This window comes from Haliotis rubra, unplaced genomic scaffold (assembly GCF_003918875.1).
Source record: "Haliotis rubra isolate DU_JTF1 unplaced genomic scaffold, ASM391887v1 Scf418, whole genome shotgun sequence".
Lineage (NCBI taxonomy): Eukaryota > Metazoa > Mollusca > Gastropoda > Lepetellida > Haliotidae > Haliotis > Haliotis rubra.
The window spans coordinates 2,783-23,956 of record NW_025767100.1 but is presented as its reverse complement, the minus strand read 5'-3'; the positions used below and the strand labels follow the sequence as shown (position 1 = coordinate 23,956).

General features: G+C 40.4%; 1 protein-coding gene across 1 annotated transcript; it reads right to left on the bottom strand.

Annotated features, from left to right (window-relative positions):
• Positions 1-695: 695 nt before the first annotated feature.
• On the bottom strand, positions 696-17,892 carry LOC124288444. Its single transcript, XM_046724961.1, has 10 exons — positions 17,559-17,892; positions 12,751-12,815; positions 12,336-12,443; positions 12,059-12,211; positions 11,779-11,926; positions 10,906-11,089; positions 7,197-7,245; positions 6,730-6,832; positions 3,272-3,385; positions 696-832 (listed from the first exon to the last, which is right to left on the bottom strand). Exons 1-10 carry the CDS (start codon positions 17,890-17,892, stop codon positions 696-698), a joined length of 1,395 nt encoding a protein of 464 aa, XP_046580917.1.
• Between the last annotated feature and the right edge of the window lie 3,282 nt (positions 17,893-21,174).

Sequence of the window (21,174 nt, the reverse complement as noted above, 5' to 3'; positions counted from 1 at the left end):
GTTAGATTCCCCACATGGGTACAATATGTGAAGCCTATTTCTGGTGTCCCCCACCGTGATAATTCTGCAATATTGCTAAAAGCTAAAAACTAAACTCACTCTCACTCACTCACTACATATTGATCGGATGCAATAGTCAATTCTACCTGAGAGATCTTTTCTTGTAACTGTCAGGTTACTGTCCACGACGCCGATATAGGTTCTGTTGATGTATACAGGCGGAGTTGATAATACTTTTTTATGAAACTCAGCTGTTATTCTGAAAGACATTGACTCAGGTTGTATGTTGATATATACGTCTGTCTGTGAATAACAGTCTGTGGTGTTGCCAATACTGGTACTGTTCCTGACCTCATGTCTGTGGTCTTCTATTCCAACGTTGCAAGTGAGCAAATCCGCCTTTGTGGTGACTAGAACATAAGATATTTGAGTGTTTGTGTGGATACAGGCAAACATATGCGTAATGCAGTTTAAGCGACTATTTTTGAAATCACACGAGGAGTGGTAAGGCAATGAATGAATGCAGCACCCAAATTGCGAGCTATGATTTTGAAATCCAGTCTAGTTGATCGCTAGTCACCAAATTCAATCATTACAACTTTAAGATTATTGATATCTCAAAGGCAAACCATGGACTAGCATCGTGATACACGTCTCTCCATCTACTGCGGACAGGATTCAACTGTGATGAGTTCTCAAATCGTGAAGCACTCACTGTCACAGGTGGAGTTCCCTGACTTCCTGAATCCACTTTCACACGAGCAGGATGTCATCAGACCACTGGAACAGTTGCCAGGCCAACACCACCTGTTGTCCACGTATGAGCAGGTGACTGGAATATAGATAGAGTGGTATTGTTTATTGGGTGACCATCAATTATACTACACATAAATTTGACATATGAGCATTAGATGGAGTTCATGTTCGTTATGATTTCTGTTGATTGATTTATATGTAATGTTTTAACAGCATCATCCAACTGGAATACATAAAAGGCCCAAAACAAACCTAAAACCTTCCTGCAATGGTAGAATGTAGTCGAATTATCAGTAAACAAAATAATCTCTTTTGAACGTTTGGCTTACATATTTGTTATCCTTAGGAACTGATGCATATGTAAAGATTTTGTGAAATTCAGTACTCGAGACTCCATGTGAGTGAAGTCAATCATTATCAAACAACTTATTGGTGATCTTGATTTGTAGGGTTATGCACATTTTTAACAAGTTTTAGGGTAGCTTTAATGATGAAACTCACGGTCACATCTCTCCTTGTCTGGACTAAGCCACTGCAATGACATTTCAACTGTACTTCCCATATCCTGACAAGAACCTGGAATGCGAAATGTTTCTGTCAGATAATCACGTCCTGCTTGACTGTGTTGAATTATACATCATAAGGGATCAATATTTCAAAGAAATTGATTATATGGTGAATTTTGATTAATATGTTCTGTAGTTAGATGTATTTTAATGATTGGTAGTTTAGATAAGTAACTTGATTGTTGGTGGCTGTACCCTCAAAGGGGTTTAAAGTACTGTGAATGTTTTGCCCGAAACATTTAAAGTAAATTTGAACTTACCACATTTTAAATGTAGAACTTCTGTTATTTTATTTTAGGCTAAATTTCCTACAATAGCCAGTGGCTCAAGGGGTGGTGTAAATCCAGTTAGGGTCCATGCAGGTGGCAAAGGTACGATAAGTCCCCATGGTCCCTAATGCGGTGATCTACCTTGAGTTGCTGGTGATCTCTAGCCCAATGTTTAAATATTGAATTGCGTTTAATGCGTTTAATTTTACAGTTACATGCTAGTGTTAATTCTCTATCTGTGATAATCTAGTTATTTTACTGTCCTTCGTCGACAGTTTTTTACGATTTGATTGCATTTGTTATGAATTTGTAATTTGTTAAAGTCACTTTGTGGCTAAATATTGCCGATGTGACTACAAACCTTAACTCACTCACTCACTCACGAAACGTCGTGCTCTAGAATTAAAGATAATGTCACCCATGATTAAATCACTTGTTCTATCTGACTTCCAACTTCTAAAAACGCCACTCAAAGAAGTAATCACGTTGTACGTTAAAATAAACTTAATAAGCGCAAAGAACACATAACAGGTGTAACTAGTGAGCCAGATGAATTGTGAATCATTTTACGACCTCATGAAACAAGGGCAGTCTGTGACATATTAGCTAACGTCATGCTACCTAAACCTCGCCATAAAATATAGAAATACGATATTTTTTAAGTTTAAAATTAACATTTATTTGTAAACACCATTTTCTTATGAAACAAGGAATTGGAATGTCCTGCAACCAGAATCGTTTGTTTTGTCTCTTTTCACTTTCACACGAGAAAATTCGGATCAGCTCAAAAGTAGGTCATTAATTAATCAAGATGTCAATAATTCTAATAATATTCTCAATGTACAGGGTCACCCTGCTTGATTTTGATTTTGAGAAGGAATCATATTTTCAATGTATCTTGAAGAGGTGTTTTATAGTATCTTGAAGAGAATGTTTTTCCCACTCCAGGGTGGATCTGTCCCAGGAGTTCCTATAGTAAATTAAATCTATCTGATATTGAGCAGAGATGACTGATTTCGAAGATCATTGTGACACCGTTTATGAGTAGGAAACAACTAGAATTAGAGGGGTAGTCCACATGATTAAACTTCTGCTTCTGGGAAGGTGGTGTTTCTTATGTGTTGCCAATACACAAGGATCTAAATATAAAACAGGTTGTATTTCGATGTCAGATAGGTAAATCAGTGGAAAGCAATTTGACAGTTAATGGACGATATCAGATCACCTGCTATTCCTGAAGCTAAACAAAATTCCATTAGCACGGATGATGTACTTCGTGTCAAAACGTTTTAATACACATTATCACATAGATGTCAATATGAAGGTTCAGAAATGAGAATTGATGACTTGATGGCACTCTTTAACTTGAAAAATTAAGAAGTCGCAACGTACGTGCACATATTGTTTTCCCTCCAGATAGTTTGAAGATGACGTTGTTCTTAGTGGGTGGATCACAGGCATCACAGGTCAGACAAGGCTGTGTTTGACAGTTTGGAATGACAGGACACCCTGTGACGAAACAAGAAAATATGCACTGCATTGGACTTAACCTTAACAATTATCAAGGTCTTTATGAAAGATTTTACATGGCATTCAGCGCAGATATATTTTCATTTTTTCATGTTGTCTACTGTATCGCAAAGAATGTGGATTCCGCTTTTACAAGAAAAATCAACTCACTGTCACATTTTCTTTTGTTTGCAGATAATCTGAAGAAAACATCCTTCGAGCGCGACTTGCATGTTGTACAGGTTCGACAACGCTGTGTTAGACAGTTGGATATACCCGGGCAAGCTTGAGAGAAAAGAGGTTATTCAAATCACACAAATACGTGACACACATACGAAAACGTCTTTGGTTTTTGTTGCGATTTTCAAATTGTTTCATAAAGGGCGACCTTTTTGCTCCGAAGGTCGACAAACTCTCGCTTCCGGTCTGGTTCCTTACACAATGCGCACTGCGACAATGTTCCACATGTAACAACTGAGCCCATGCGTTGCCTTGCTTCACCTTCACTGAAAAAGCTGCTTAATAAAGGCGTATATATACCTTTAACTGAAACAGTTGTGATATGATTGTAAGGTTAGAACACATCTGTTCAGACTTCAAGTGTACTACAAACTGGACACGATGAGATAACAGGGAAAACACCATGAAAGAATTGTTATTTTGTATGTCATTTCTTACGTTAAAACAGGGGTCATTGTAATTTTCGGGCAACTTTGCATCGCTGAAATAATGCAAATTCACTTCATTTAGCAGTCACTATGTTATTTACAGTTTCTTTAACTATTGCTGCATTAGAATGTAACAAATAGTTGCTATACTACCACTGACCTCAATATCGATAAAATAGGATATGCATACTTCGGCATCCTTTATCGAGGATTAATAAATACTTCTAATAGTAACTATACTAGGCACATAAAGAAACTGTACATTGTCAAAATATTATCCCAGTTGAAAAGTACGATAACAATGTCAAAGGAACATATTAACTTTAATGGAGGGATCATGAGACCATAACAAGTCGGGAGAATTTCAATTGAAAAGTAGTCAATCACAATGACGTCACGAGTCCACAAGCGGGACACGGGTCCAACGACCATGTCACAAGCTCAATAACGGGTATGTCCACCATCGGCATTGAGAACAGCAGTGCATCGACGACGCATAGAGCCTATCAAACGTGCAAGGAAGGCTTGTGGGATGTCACGCCAGATTCTCTCAAGTTCTGTTGCAAGGTCAAGGACGTTATCTGGCGGATGAGGAAGACGGCGTAGACGTCGATCCATCTCGTCCCAAACATGCTCTATCGGGGAGAGATCCGGTGAATTTGCAGGCCAAGGCAGTAAGTCAACGTTGTGGTGTTGCAAGAAATCCACAGCAACCCTTGCCGTATGAGGGCGGGCATTGTCCTGTTGGAATGTTAACCCAGGGCCATGACGTTGCAGAAAAGGAATTGCCACAGGTCGAAGAATCTGATCCCTGTAGCCCACACCAGTTAAGTTGCCCTGAACAATCACCAAAGGAGTTCTTTGGCGTGCTGTTATTCCACCCCAAAATCATCACGGAACCACCACCAAAGCGATTCCTCTCCAAGACACAGGCCTGTGCATAACGTTCTCCCACGCGTCTATAGGCACGTTGACGTCCATCACTATGGGAAATGTTAAACCTGGACTCATCTGTAAAAACAACATTTCTCCACCAAAACAAGTGTCTGCGGACATGATTTCGGCACCACATTCGGCGAGCTTGTCGATGACGTTGTGTCAGGATAGGCCGTATGGCGGGACGTCGTGGTCTGATCCCGTGATGACGTAAACGTTGTCGAACTGTGTTGGGGTAGATACGGCGAAGTCCTGGGATGGTTCGGGCAGTCATCACTGCAGTCTGAAACCTGTGGCAAAGATGGGTCACCCTTATCCATCTGTCGTGTCTTGGCGTTGTTACACGTGGACGTCCAGAACGTGCCCGATCGATGACGTCGTTTGTGTTCTGGTAGCGTCTCATCAGTGCAGAAATGGTGTTCCGGTGGCAGTGGAAATGTGCAGCCACTTGTCGTTGAGACATTCCCCCACGGACCATCCCAATGGCCTCATGACGTTGAGCAGACGTGAGCCTTGGCATGCTATGCGTTTCAATAGCCGTTTAATTTTTTGAACGATCGCAAGGGCAGGGGTTGAGCTTTCCAAAGTGACAGTATTGTGTGGTATTCATTTGCTCTGTTTCGATTTTCCCGGAATGCACGTGCAACAACGTATTGCACGTCTCAAGGACGAACCCACTGCCGTCACGGATCGTGGCACGTGCATGCATGTTGGATACATGTTACTAATCTCTGAGTTTAAATCCTTATGTGTCTACACAGGTTTGATAAATTTAGATTTTAAATTTTTGTATGCACAGTTTCTTTATGTGCCTAGTATATTTTTCCATCACAAGGGATACGTATTTCAATGTAAAAACAGTTCAGGACCTTTTTACTAGTGTTAATTATCATTTAATCATTGACTTGTTAAAAGAAATAAGGGATACAGATAATGATTTCAATGTCAAAACAGTTAAGGACCTTTTTACTAATGTTAATGATCATTTAATGATTCACTTTTTGAAAGAGTTGTTAGAGAAATCTTGATTACAGTAAATAGATAAATATTTTATGATTAGTAGTTTAAATAAACAACTGAGATTGTTAATGACTGTATCAGCGAAGGGGGTTAAAGTACTGTAAAGTTATTGTCCTCCTGAGGGGATACGTAAGTCCCAAAACAATTATAGTAACTTTAAACGTACTACTTGATTTTAACTGAAGCATATATGTTATTTTAAGTTACTATCAAAACATCTGAAGGGATGGAGCAAACCCAGCTAGGGTCCAAGCAAGATGCAAATGTACTGTAAGTCCCAATGGTCCCTAGTATGGTAATCTACCTTCAGTTGTTGGTTAAATATTTGTGATTCTGTCAGACATCTTTCTATGTATGGGCCGACAGAATTCACACGTTGCATTCAAGATATTTCACATTTCGAGTACCGCATCTTCTGACCCCTGTATTCAATTACATGCACATAACGTAATTTGACAGAGATTTGCGTACGTATACAATGAAAATATGCGTCTGGTTTAAAGTGGGATATTAAAAAACTAGGACAATTCCAAAATTACCGACAACAAAACGTTCAACAAAACGCCAAAACATGACCTGTCACGAACAATCAGCGGATCCCATCGCTTTGCTTCGAGCGGCCACCAGGTGAATCAATACTACAATATATGCAATCATGGTCATCCTGGATGTATTATGGAGTCACTGAACAAGAATTTCAGTACAAAAAACTAGATATACCATGGTTTAGGTCAAAATATGTGCTGTCCTTACACCAACTGGAACGTTACCGATAAAGGTGAAGGCTGCACTGGTTAACTGTCTGTAAGTGTGATACTAACACGTACCGCTGGCATCGCGCATACGACTTGTTTCAGGTTTAAGGCTTGACCGCCCGGATCAGAGCACTTAGCGGTTTAGTTAGGGAGAAATAAATTGAAGAAGATCGCCCAGTAAACTATATTTTTATGAACCAAAATATTGAACTGTGCAAACGTAATGCTGTTACAATAAGTATGTGCCTACCTGTGCCATGCCAGAGGTCTCGACCATTGTCTTTTCCCTTGAACCAGCAGTCACATCTAAATTCATATTTTACACTCGATTCAGAACGTTCATAAATGTGCACCTGTCAAACAAAAGAGGTGTCAGATGATTTCTACATGTGACCTGTAACGAAGGTATCCATAGTCCGTAACTCCTGGAAAGACGCCAACACTTGATGGAAGCTCGAGAGTAGTGAAGATCCATTGCTTAAGGTTTTGTGCATACAATCTACAAGTACGGAGAAGAGCAAGATGGTCAAAGTTCGTCTCATTGGAGTCACTGACAGACTTTAACACACAATTTAGAATTAGTGGTGTTCCCTGTGACAGATTAGTTATTCATTCCACCTTTTCATCGATCGGAGTTTCAGCAAAAGGGAACAGTGTGAACACAAGCGCGTCTAAAAGAAAACACCCAAGGAAGCTGGGAATACAATTATACATTACCCAGTCTAACTTCCAGTTTGGATTATATCCGTTCCCACTAGTCCATATCCTGAAACAAACGATAGGCTTTGAATATGATTTGACAACAAGTGTAATCTGGACACAATGTTGGCCTATATGAACACGCTGGATTTCTTAATTTGTATTAAAGGCTAATTGGCCCCCAAGTGCCATTATATTCAATCTATTTAACATTCAACAAACAAACAAAAGGCGGAACATTTTACATAAACATATTTGAATTCCTGGATACTAACGAGAGGACATGTGTAATGCACTAAAGCTGAAGAATTGCAATAGCAGTATAGTGAGTGACTGAGTATGGTTTTACACCGCTTTTCTTACAATATTCCAGTAATAATACGGCCGGGGAGACCAGAAATGGGCTTCACACATTGCACCCACGTGGGGAATCGAACCCGGGTCTTCGGCATGACGAGCGAACGCTTTAACCACTAGACTACCAGCACCGCCCCGCAGTAGCAGTATAAAATAACATAACCGTAGTAATAGCAAGAAAGTCACCCAAGTCAAATATTCACCTTGAAGCGACAATGCTATTTGAAAAGAGACATGGGATGGGTTTTTTCAGGTTGACAGAATGACAATACAACCGTATGATGTAATGTGAGAAGATAGAGACATGCGCTTGTATGCGCTTGTCCATTGTATATCGTATATAGTATTTTGACTCTTCCCGAATGATCTGCTGGATTGGTATGTAGCATAAACGTTTCAAACTAACCACCATTCTCAGTGAACTCAAGCTGGGGTCCATGCAGGAGGCAAATGTACTGTAAGTCCCAATGGTCACTAGTATGGTGATCTATCTTCGGCTGTTGGCAATCTATAGCCTGTTTTATATTGCATTGTCTTCTATAGTTAAATGTTATGGATGAGGTTGATGTACATAGTTGGAATGAAACAGGTAATGTACACAAGAAATATTATTGATTATTTTATCAAGTGATGCTAGGCATTGGAAATGTATTATCCTTCATCTCTGTTGAGGGCGGGTCCTATCTTCTTGATGTGTACTGCTCCCAAAAGTTTACGAATTTTGTAGTCTGACTGGTTCTTTACAATGGTTTTAGTCTTGTCCCATTTGATGGTGTGGTTAGGATGGGCTTTGATGTGGTCGGCAATGGCTGATTTAGAAACATGTGTCCTTACTGAAGCCTGGTGTTCCTTGATCCTGAGGGTGAGTGGCTTTGATGTCTCTCCAACATAGGGGTCACCGCAGTCACATTCTATGTGGTAAACCACACCTGAGGGGTATTACACTATTTCTGTTGACATTCAGTTGGGGGCAGCCATCCTTTTGGAAAACACGTACCGATCTTCCTGTTATTTCTATATTCAAATCGGTCCTCCAGACTCATCGAAGCTATTCGGGTATGGCAATTAGTGAGCATTCCAAATTTTAAGATTATGTTACTTTGAAGAATATCGAAAATATTGCTTTCAAGAACACCGACCCCCCTACAAGCTCTGAACCGTGGTGTCAACACATGTTTGGGACGGTGATCGTATTGACGCGTCTAATCCAAGTATCTCCCATTGAATATTACTTCTTCATGCCTACATGTACGTCTGTGTCGAAACCTCATGACTTTACTGAATGCTCTTGTGATGCTATCTAGTTTGCATGTTCATCCTCGTCTTGATATTCCACAAACGTATATCGTAAATGTAGTTACACCCGATATGTGTTGTAAGTTACAGCTGTGTTAAGTATTGCGGTGGTATTGCATGCATTACAGAAATGTGGCGAATGTGTAAGAAAACGATTATAGCACGTGTGCTTATCATATGGCATTTAGTTTCCTTCTGTCAATTCGTTCTTCAACGTGTATCTAATTCGCTTTTGTTCGTAAGATACATTTCTACTTCTTATGCTTTACGTATATCAATTATCTCATATTGCCAAAGAATGGTCCAATATCAAGTTTCTATTTCCATTTTCCCCACCTGAAACAAGCCGAGACGGCCTCAGCTGTTTCATATAAAGATGAAATACATGAACATTCAAAATGACGAAAACATAACATGGCCACCAAACTATACGGCATCAGGGATGACTCCAACGTTCCAACAGTTAATGTACCTTTCATCAGAGCAATATATACGCAGCCCGTGCCTTTAAGGTCTTTATTTAACAACTGCCTGTGTTTTGCAGTAAAATGGATAATGCTCTTTCAAAAACAAACTTCATATCACTCTCGCTTAAATGTTGTGTGATAAGAGCTGATGCTCGGATTTGCTCAGGATTTGAAAAACAATTGTCAGACATATCGAAGTTAATCTGCTGTTTAAATAACTATCTATAACACTGCTTGCAACTGGGTAATATGAGACTGTCACGCTACTTCGATTGGTTGAATTCGAGTTTATAAGCACCTTTTGACGAACTCATTAATTGCCGCCGTGTTTTCTCTTCTCATTGTCTCACTTTGTTTAATTAAGAATGCCTATTACAACTAAACTGAGGTAAGTACAGAATTCTACCAACATTTGGTTCACATGGCTCTATTCTTCTGCAGGGATTTCAAGTTTAGATGATCATGCGTTGAAAGGCAGTATACATTAACAGGATCACATGAATTGTTCAACGCCAGATGAAATGCTTATTTACGTTAACAAACGGTTAATTTTTGCAAAATGCTAACTCCGAGAGCGCGTCAGTAGCAAATAAACGCTGGCATTGATCTCAAATTCAAACCCAGCTGGGGTCCATGCAGGTATCAAAAGTACTGTAAGTACCTACGCTCTCTAGTATGGTGATCTACCTTCGGTTGTTGGCGATCAATACCCCATTTTCACATTGTATTGTCCAAAACAAGTTTCTATTTTTAAAGATACATGATAGCTATACTGAGTCAAAAAAGAAACTTCACAAAAAGGAATTTGAAAAATAATGAATAATTTTTCTCTGATGATACATCTATGTATCCGAAATGGGATCCCTATCTTTCGACTGTAGAAAAACGTTAGCAAAACTCACTCAAACCCATCCATTCGTCGTGCAAATGACGTTAGTGCCTAATCAGGTTTTGCACGTGCAGTCGATCACGTGATCTTCGCATCGAAGTTTTCTTCATATGCACGTGTTTGCAATGGGATGCAGCCGTCGTACTGTGTATGACTTGCGAGGTCGTCTACAACAAACTGGCACCATTTCTGATCGCGATGTTGACACGAAATTTCCTTCAAAACGCTGGAATCAACGTCATGGACTGGCCATCCAGATCCCCTGACCTTAATCCAATAGAGCACGTTTGGGATGCACTTGGGAGAAGGCTTCGTGGTCTTAGGAACCAACCTGAGAATTTGCAGGAACTTGGCGCTGCCTTGCAAGAGCAATAACTCACTTTGTGACAACCTAGTAATTTTACTGTCCTTCGTTGGCAGGGTCTTATATATTATATGTATGTATTATGAGAACTAGTTCAGTCACGATATGGCTGAAATATTGCGGATGTGACTTTAAATCTTAATTCACTCACTCACTCACTCACTGATTGATCTAAATTCAAGATGATAGGTTTGATTTAAATTTATGTGTTCTGTGATGACAAATCTCAACATAGATTGCAGTCTTGACTGAAAATGGTATTCAACAATAGACTGTGCTTTTCCAAATATTTGTATTAATGTGAATTGTTTACGCATATATATGTCACGTGACATTACACAGGTTATATTTTACCTTATACTCTGTATCCTTCCTATCTCATTGATACTGCGGTAACTGGTATCAACATCTCCTCTCTGAAAGCTTCCGTCCATGTTCATGCTGCTAGAGCTGCCCTTGTCGCCGGTAATTCTCATGGTGATGGTGGCCTTAGTACCTGAGTAGAGACTTCCACTTGTGCGTATTACAATCTTCAGACCTAGAAAAAAAACATGGCGCTGTTTAGTCTTCATAAACTTGCCAACACTACCTCACAGTTTATAAATCTCCATACATCTAGCATTTACTGGTTCGCGTTATCAAACAGATGCTATACCAAATTAAGATTTCACAAAGTTTACACTTGCGATGGGCTTCAAAAGACTTCACTCAGCAAAACGGGAGAAAAGTAGATATCAAAATCCAGTGTTTGACTGTGTTCAACAAGAACAGATTTATGAAAAATAGATAATTCTTAGATACTTTGATGACCCCTAAAGATCCGGGTTAGAATTGGTCTTCAGCAACAAATGCTTGTCTTAACAGGCGACTAACGCGCGGCTCTCTGGATTGGTTGACACATGTAAAGGACAACCAAGTTATAAAAATAGTCAACTTTAAAGTAGGACTAACTGAGTGAGTTTACTTTAACGCCGTACGCAGCTATATGGCTGAGGTTTGTAAGTAATCGAGTCACGACCAGACAGTCAAGTGATCAACAGCATGAGCATCGATTCGATCTACACAAGTGGGATACGATGACATGTGTCAAACAACTCAGCGTGACTGAACACCCGATCACGTTAGTCACCTCTTACGACAGGTATAGGATACTGAAGATCAATTCTAACCCGTATCTTCACGGGTCAACTTTAAGTTCCTGAAGAGGTTCAGGTAAATATATCTCACTTCGACTGGCCCGTCGTCGGTGTCGCCCAAGGACAGTATGCTGATCATGTGAAAACTCCCTTGAGCAGTGGAAGTGTGAAAACTGGCCATTTACATTGAGAAATTCTGGGATCCAGTCATACTCAAGAGCTCTGTCACCAAAAGGAATCTGTAAATGGGAAGATATTTATGACAAGTAACAGTAAACTGTGGGTATCATTGTATTATCAAGTGACCCATAACCGAAATGACGTCGTTTTAGCTCACCTCTATTTTTAATATATCTCAAAGTACGCCTTACCTCGAGGAAGACATGGCTCACATCTCTAAGATACCCACTCCTCTCACTGTAGATCACCGCGCCGTTATGAAGTAAGTTAAGATATGTTGATGTTTGGTTGATCGCGCACCCACCTATGCTCTGGGCGTGGTAGGAGCATAATCGGATGACTATCTGTGAAAAGAACAGGAAATAATAACAGTTTAATACAGGTAGAGGCATTATCTAAAACCAGGTTGGGGTGTCACTATACGTAAGGTAACTATATTGTGTTGAATGTAGCTTCACCAGTACTTACATTTATGTTCAGAGGCACATAGTTTTCCTTGATGAAAGGTTCATTTGGCCTCTGTGCTTTCACGACATAGACCCTGCTTAGAGACGTAGTCTCTGGTTCATCGGCTACCTATTGATAGAAAGAGGTATCTTGTATGTAGTAACCACTGCTTAATGTATCGTCAAAACCATGGTCATGAAGGCAGAAGTAAATTAATTTCGTCGTTTATTTTTCTGAATATCCATGGAACCTTTATCTGTAAAATAATTTACGTTGTTGATCACTGATCCTGTTTGTTTTTCACAAATCAGAGAAGATTATGATAAAGCCAATGCCAATCCTGCAAATTAAAGAGGCATGATTAAGTCATTGGAACCATATATTACATTTGTACCTAAAAAAAACAAATTTGATCGAGAACAAAGGATTCATTTACCTGAGGATCAACTGCCTGGTATGGTTTGCTTGTAGAGATGCAAGTGAATTTATAGGACGTGGAAACTGAAACAACGATTGATCAAGTGGAATTATTGGCTTGACAACCTGTCAACAAATTGCTGGGGGAATGTTCTCTGTTGAAACGGCCCAAACTTGATATATCCGAGTATACCAGGCAGATGTGAATGGTTATGCCAGCGAACGTGTGTGTTTGAATGTATCCGATTGCATGTAACCTCGTCCATCTGCAGATGAACAGTTCTTCGACGAGTTGGTATGGCTTGTATACGAACCTGCCGCACTTTCCGTAAAATAGTGTTGACCGGTCTACTCTGCCAACGCAGACTGCAGTGAACACGAACTGTACGTCGTGACAGCGACGTGACATGCAGAGAGTGCTCTTTACAGATGAAAGTCTGTTCAGAAACGATGGAAGACTTCGCTGGGTTTTTTTTAATCAGCGAGGAAATCAGCGATACAGGAATGAAGTGTTCAAACCTTTTGTGATACCCTTTATTCGACTACCGCCAAGAGGAGTCATTTTACAACAACGCAAGGCCTCACACATTCCACGTAATCCCATTCCATTTGCGTCAATAAAAGTTAAAAGCTTAATCTGTTTGTTATTTGTGCTTTACAATAACTTTTGACTTTATACTATATACTAACTTTAGAGTACGCTTTCATTTTCTTAAGCAATAACATGTGTTTACGATTGCGAATGTGAAGGAACTCGGCTCATCTTTTCACTTTCACTCACTATGAAAAGCTTGCCTTGTCCAATCAACATAGTAAAGGCATATGTGGTTTCGACCAAATTTCAAACAATAAACCCTGAACTAGTATAGTATACACAGTATTCAAGACTTTTAACGTCTGGAAGCGATCTGCCTGATTTGCTAAATTAGAACGTTTAGTTGATTAATTGAAGAAACACAATTATGGCATTTGAGTTTGACAACAACATATCATTTTGTAATTGACTATACTGGAGACAAAAGTGGAACTATTTTAACAGGGCCTTCATATATCTCTTACGTCAGCAAGGATTGGTCAACACACATGGTAGCCATGTCATTTCTCTCATTGCAACTTAGGCGACAAGTGTAACTTCCATATATTCAAACATGTGTGACAAATTCAGTCTCTCCTCAGGAAAAAACCTCGAGTAAAGCGACAACTACTTCACGCAGGAATATGACATTCTACCTTACAATGACAATGCATGGCAGTAATACCATCACTGCAATGCCCAGTACGTAGTTCAAGTACTATTGTTTTTTTTTTCATTTATCAAAGTAAATATTCGTGAAGATCAGGGTTCGAACTGATCTTATGCAACCCATGCCTGCCGCCAGAGGCGACTAAAGGGGCCGGGTGGCCAGGTTTGTTGACTTAGTTGACACGTCATCGTATTCCAATTACGTATGTCGATGCTCGTGATGTCAACCACCTGTTTGTCTTCTTCAGACACTTCGATTATTCATGGATCGGTGTAATAAAGGGGGAATAGTTTGGAGTGTTGCGTTGAATAAGAAACAAACAAAGTAAAAGTAAATGGTTGCTAACAACATTGCGTACTTTGGATCATCTGGTGGTGTTGGTTTAACTGTTGTGAGGTACTCCAAAACGTCAGGGATGATTTAGCATTTGGTTGAGAAACATTTCTCCAAAGCACACGGGCACGTATCACGATTTATGGTAATGTCCATTTGTATTTTCAGCACTTCGTTTATCCGTTAAAACTACACACACCAAATATGTCTATAAATTTAAACTACTAATAAATAACTCAACATGTAATTTACAGTACTCCACGAGCAAGAGTGAAACAAATACAGTTAATCTTTATCCAGTCGAACTTTAAGAGCTCAGATGTCACCTAGATCGAATGCTCGTTTACTTAAAAGACAATAGTTCCCACTGGTGATATGAAAAACACCCGATAAAAGTAACCGTTCACATTGGGGCATTGTTTGCGACACACTTATGTTTCTCCTTCAAGCATGTTAGCATATCCGTTGTCCAGACTACCAGTTGTCCGACTTCTTCTTTGTGGAATCCGTGCTGGCTGAGCGGGTTAGACTTCTGACTTTGTGTGCTGGCGATTAGGTGCCTGACTCTGAGGGTGTGGGTTCGAATCCCGGATGGGACTCAACCCCCAAAAGTACTTTGAAACTGTATTTTACTGCGAAAGTGTAACCTCAATGACCACCTAATCCCGTTAGTTGCCTCTTACGAAAAACATAGGTTGGTGAAGACCGAATTCCCCTAACCTGTGTCTTATATGAACTGTAAAGATAAACTAGTGCTCAAAAGAAATTATACAGTGTGCTTGACCAAACTTGAAAAAAAAAAGAAAACATATATAAATGAAGATCTGTTTAATTTCATTAGAGTATTCACGTCTACAGCAAATGTACACAATTTCATTTCATACAAAGTCAGAAATTATTGTTTTGACTGACACTGAAAGACACGTGGGTATCACTAGTCCTGAATGTTTTCAACAATGCGTTTTTTCTGCAAAATGTCATCAAATGTTGAATCTATAGTGAGTGTGACCCCCATTTGCTTCAATACAGGCCAAAACACGTCGACGCATTGATGACGTAAGACGAATGACGTTAGGCGTGATCCGTTACCATTCCTGTAGGAGACATTGGTCCAGTTGTAGAGTGGTGACAGGTGGCGCTGGTAATCTTCTGATTTGTGGATCATGGTAGTCCCATGAGTGTTCTGTATCGGATTCTGGCTGCGGCAAAGGCTTCACCATATTGGTGTTATGCACCCAAGCCGTTTGTCAGTCTTGCTGGCATGAGGCCTTGCGTTATTGTGTTGGTAGACAATGCCATGCGGATTTTGCTGGATAAATGGCAACATAACTGGTCGCAGAACCTCATCACTGTATCTTCTATCCTTCAGGTTGCAATGAATAATAATCGCACTTCTATTTTTTTAGATCGCCGCAGATTACTCCCCTCGCATCATCCGCACTACCAAGCTCTAAACGGTCGGACTTGCTGAACGTTCACCTACTCGTCTGTAAACATGACCCCGGCCCTAATTACTGTAGAGGCAAACCCTACTCTCGTCGGAGAACTTCACACGTCGCCAATGACGCATGTGCCAGCGTCGAACTGGCCTGGTCCATGTCAATCAACGACGTCGGTAGCACTCCGCGGTAGGGTCGACATGCTCGAATAGCATGTTGTCTTAGTCGCCAATACACTGTCTGTCGACTGATACGTCCTAGTGCCGTCGCTGCCTTTGACGTCGCCGTTACAAAACGATTTCTCAGATGAATTGTCCGGATGTGGCAATCATCACCGGGCGTTGTCACACGTGGTCTGTCCTTGGTCTGTCTGACGTATTGTCTGTTTGTCTTAGTCGTTGCATCAGTCTGTTGACAGTTGCTCGGACACAACCGAAGGTTCTGGCAATGGCGGTGTGGTTAGCTCCTTGGCCATTCTCTCTCTCTTTCGATTTGCCTCAAACGTGGCATATTTTACATCAGAATAAGTCGTTTTTGATTTTTTTGTGCGACGTTTAGGCGATTCGTTAACTTGTTTCGCCGTTTGTTCCCGGAAAAGTTGGGTCTGTAAGTGCCTCCATCAAGGTTTCTTTTGTGTTCCTTGGATTTTAATGTGACAGTCACAGTACAATGTTGGTGTCAGATACTATAGATTGGATACTGTTAGGTCCAGTTCCTGTGTGCAGGTACCTGATGTTTTCCATCGGTTCTCGATCTGGGCTCGTGGTGGACCACAAGATGGTGGTGATTGTATTCTATTGTGGTCCGGCTTTGTCGTCAGTGTAGACACACCTGGACGTCACTGCGGTCATCGAAATTTGGTTCGAAGATCAGATCAGGTGCTTGAGACACCGAAAGAAGCGGGAAGTTAGTGATCCTTACGACAGTTGATTGCCTAGTTTGCCGATGGTTTTGTGTCAGTACTTAATAACCGCAAGGTACCACCGTTGGCGGGGTTTTGAGAAATAAAGATGAAGAAGATGAAGATAATCACACTGCCACCTAGCCAACTATTCACCACCTTTCGCTATCAGATAATCCCTAACGAGAAATGTTGAACAATAATTCAAACTATAGGTTAGAATATGTGTAAGATGTACATGGATTTAGTGTCGACTGATAGTTTATTATTAACAAGTCGCATGAGGTTTATGGTAAGCGATCTACATATCCGTTATGAAACATTTACATACTCCTATGAATAACTGTTGGCGTTATTATCACCGTGTTATCAACTACATTCGCGCCTGCGCAACACTTATTTCCTTTTTAGGAAGCATTTATCTGACGATCTACTGTATAATAACATTTCCCCAAATCCTCAAATCATGTGCGTGTTCATATCTCTAGTTTCCAAGGTTCGAGGAAATGAAACCTGAATAAATAAAAGTTGTGTTACTCCTCGAGGTCAAGACAGTGTCCAGTGTAACCTGCGTACATGTACATGTACATTATGTGTGTACGTGTATGATTCTGCCATATGACTTCAATCCTTTCCTTTATATTACTGCCTAGAATGTTCTACCGTTACGTTGAAACCCCTAGGCTTGTGTGTAAATCATTGACATTTGTATTACAAGTACTTCATAATTATTTGACAAATCATACTTAAAAGCAAATGACCTTTGAAGACCACATCGGGAGCCCCGGCTCTTGCCTGGTCCGGACTCGATGATTAACAGGTCGCCGGCAAAGAGCTGGCACCTTGCAGCGTTACTGAGCAAACAAACAAACAAATGTGACCACATTCCTTATACAAAGCATTTCCTTACCCTCTTGGCAGCAGGTACTTGTCCATCCCTGTCTGCACCTACACTGACCAGTATTTTCATCAAACTCCCCTCCATTGAAGCAAATCTTGTTGCACGGTCTGTTGGTTTCGGGGGCATCGCCAATCGGCCTGCTCTGACATCGTTCTTGGCATACTTCCGAGGATTCGTTGTCATGACAACAACGTGTTCTGTTCCTGGTTTGGTACCCTCCACCACACGATCTACTGCATTCTCCCCACTCTCCCACACTCCAGTCACAGTCGGCCACACATGTTCCACGTGTAGAGTCGATACCAAGTGTTGATATGAGCAATATCAACAACAATGTCGACATTTTTCCCGAAAAGTGTATGACCCGTCACAGTTAACACCATTTATTGGACGTCCGTGTTTCTATGTATATGTGTTCACTGTCTGCTATCATACTCGTGTCTGTCTTGGGCAACCAACGCAGTGCATGTTATCATTGTGCAAGGGGCTTATCGCAGAGCTCAAACAGCGAATAGCAAAATAGGCGGTGCTATGTTTTGACTGGGTCCAATCAAATTTGATTAAAATATTACACATGGGATCTCCTTTCGAGTGTTTTTTTTGAGACTGTGTTCTCCACGTTCCCATAGCCGCAGTTCCTTTAACCGTTCGAAAGAGCCAGATCAAACAATGTATCTGAATTGAATATTGACAAATTGCTTCCAATGTGAACACACCCTCGTAAATTGTTTCACAGTGCTGATGCTACGTATGTAAACAGTGTTACAAGTAGCAGTAAAGTTAACTGCTACCACAGAATTCGTTTAGCCCATACCATAATGGTGAGAAGCCGCCTTTTCATTAAGTATGGAATCCGTGATAGACTTCAAGATCCAAGGCCTCAGAAGACAGTAGACGGATCAAAATATTTATTTGGAAATGAACTACGCAACACCCGCATTTTCTCAGACTAAGCAACTTTAATGAACAGGTGCATAAAATGTGTCAACTATGTCCATACCATATGAAGGTTGAAGTGAAAAGAAAGGGTTGAGGAAAATCATAGTCAAGATTACTATGACATAATCTGGTTTATAAGTTAGTACGGAATGTCTCAACCGCATTCTTTTACAAGAACTGGGTGGCAACACGTGCTCCGTGATGCCTATCGTTGACCTCCATAAAGAGGGGTCGTGTGGCTAGAAGATGGTCATCAAAATGTGGGACAACAACGCTAGAGAGGAAACCCTCTCAAGGATCTCCTGTTGATACCGAGGACCAGTGATGACACCACGAATAGTAGGTCCATCTTATGCATTCCCATACCATGATTGATCCTCACAAAGGGAACCGTCTCCTGAATATTGCAGTGAACCATGACTGTGTTCTTTTGTCCCCAGGACACGTGTACGACCATTCACCATGTGCAAAAAGAAACGAATCTCTTTGGAAAAGCGAACCCTCTGCAATGATGGAATGTTCCATCAAACACGTTGATTACACTTGCCGCTTTGTGAACTGGAGACAGTCCCCCTGTGTCCTGCTGATTCATGACAGCCCTGGAGGAAATGATTCTCCCTGGTAACCACTGTTGCCTTAACGATGTGTTTGAGTACCAGAAAAGGCGCCTACAAGTCTCATAAGTCTTCAGCATCATTGGTAGTGCTGTGTTTGTTGAAGAGTCTTGAAAAGATGGAAGGAATGCGCCCAACGTGATGTCCAATTTGGCTGAAGGACATTCCTGCATTTCCCATGCCTATAAGTTGCCGCCACTATCTATTACGACGTGCCATGACAAGCTATGGTACTAATTATTCAATCTAAATTATAAGGAGAGTGCGTGACATAATATCAGTAAAAACTTGATTTCAGCAATGTTGGGGGGTATATCATTTCACGTGCACTGAACATCTCCACAAAAAGCCATGCAAAACAGCAAGGTGCAAAATGTTAAGAAAACATTAGGGAACATGCTCTGTTTTCTAAATTCACAAACTTAAAGGCTATTAACTGTTGCTCAGTTAATTTCCATATGGATATGTACTCAAACTGGTGGTGACTCCCTCTAGCCAAGTAAGTTGGTGGTGTGTTTTATAAATAACTTAAGGGTTCATGGTTGACTATAAAGCACATTCCATATGGATGCTATGACGATACACATAATACCATCTACTAAGCTCTGTACAACCGAAACAACATCAAACACCTCTTCGGTATCAGACTGCGCAACAATATGCTTTACGATGTAAATACATTCATGTTGTGTTAGAAACAGCATGTTATAAGTATGCATATATAACTTACATCAGCTGTATGATACATCCCGTTGTAATTAGTACAAGAGAGAATTGGCTTTTCTTTGCCTTCACGACACTCAAAGTTTAGGTCTACAAACTCCAACAACACGTCAGCTTGATGACTATATAGTTATATTGTTTTAGGTGCACAAGATTATGTAAAATATATTTCATCACGTTTGGTCTGTCAAATGTCTATGTCTACAGTATATATGTGAGGGTTATAACGGGAACAGTGAAAGACCGTTCCTTATGGAAAGGCTCATGGGGTGGAACTTAAATCAATATTTGCCAGACACAATGTACTTCTGATAATGTCATTATTTTTTCATCATTATGCTGTACCTTTCACGAGTATAGTAGCCAATGACTAGTGATTCCCTACGTATTACGAGTCAAGAAACACCTTTTCCAACTTGGATCAACACTCCGAGTTTTCAAGATTTTCAAGATTTGTATGGTTTGTTGTTGTATTTTGGACGTTTCATTTAGCCGTCCTCTGTCGGTTCATTAAGGAATGAACACCACTGTCCATGACACAATATATGACACGCAGGCACCAGATCACCCACATTGAGAACCGCATCAACATTTACTTAGCTGATTATACAGACGTCAGCTATAAAGTCAAGATAGTTGTAACATGTTGCAAGCGGTTTTCCTACGACTGTGTAGAAGTTATATTCGCAGAGTCTACGTGTCTAAGTACATCACTCTCCTCTCAAAAGGGACCCTTGTTATCGACCGAGTCATGACAGATGATCCGTTCAAAGACTCAATATATCAAATCTGTTTTACCTTCGTAATACTTTTTTAAACAGATTTTAAGCATACAACAAATCAACATGACAATCGATTTTAAAAACGAAGTGTGTTGTCCCTGTTGCCTAGCATTTCAAGACATACAAAAACAATTCACTTACTTTGTGAGTGGGAACTGAGTCATAAATCCATTTTCTGCCACCATGTCCCTTCCACTGATATATCTGCCGAAACTTGAAACATTTATATATTTATGTATATAGATTCAGAGTGGCTAAAATCTCCCACAGGAATGAATTGCAAGAGGGAATACTGCAACACCACAGTCAACTTCCCCTTCATGTCGTACAATATCCCTGCAGTGCAAGCCTTTCGAGCCTACATTCCACATCTTTTGAGGTACAATCAGGTATACACTTTCTACGTAGATTTGAGTGCCATATGCCATACGAAATTGTTTGATCAAGATCAAGGCCCACAGGAACGTTTTAAAATGCTTAAGATGAAAGTATTTCAAATTTGTCCCGAACATGTGTACTTTCTTGTACGAATCTTTACGACCCGATCTGCTAAAATACGCCTCAAAC

Bases quoted from the DNA above. Each gene is read 5' to 3' on its own strand.
- LOC124288444 (XM_046724961.1), bottom strand. From the start codon at position 17,892: ATGTCGACATTGTTGTTGATATTGCTCATATCAACACTTGGTATCGAC. The intron at 6,833-7,196 runs GTAATGTATAAT...TTTGTTTGACAG, and splicing joins CAAACTGGAAGTTAGACTGG to GTGCACATTTATGAACGTTC. The intron at 833-3,271 runs GTGAGTTGATTT...TCTATATTCCAG, and splicing joins AAACAAAAGAAAATGTGACA to TCACCTGCTCATACGTGGAC.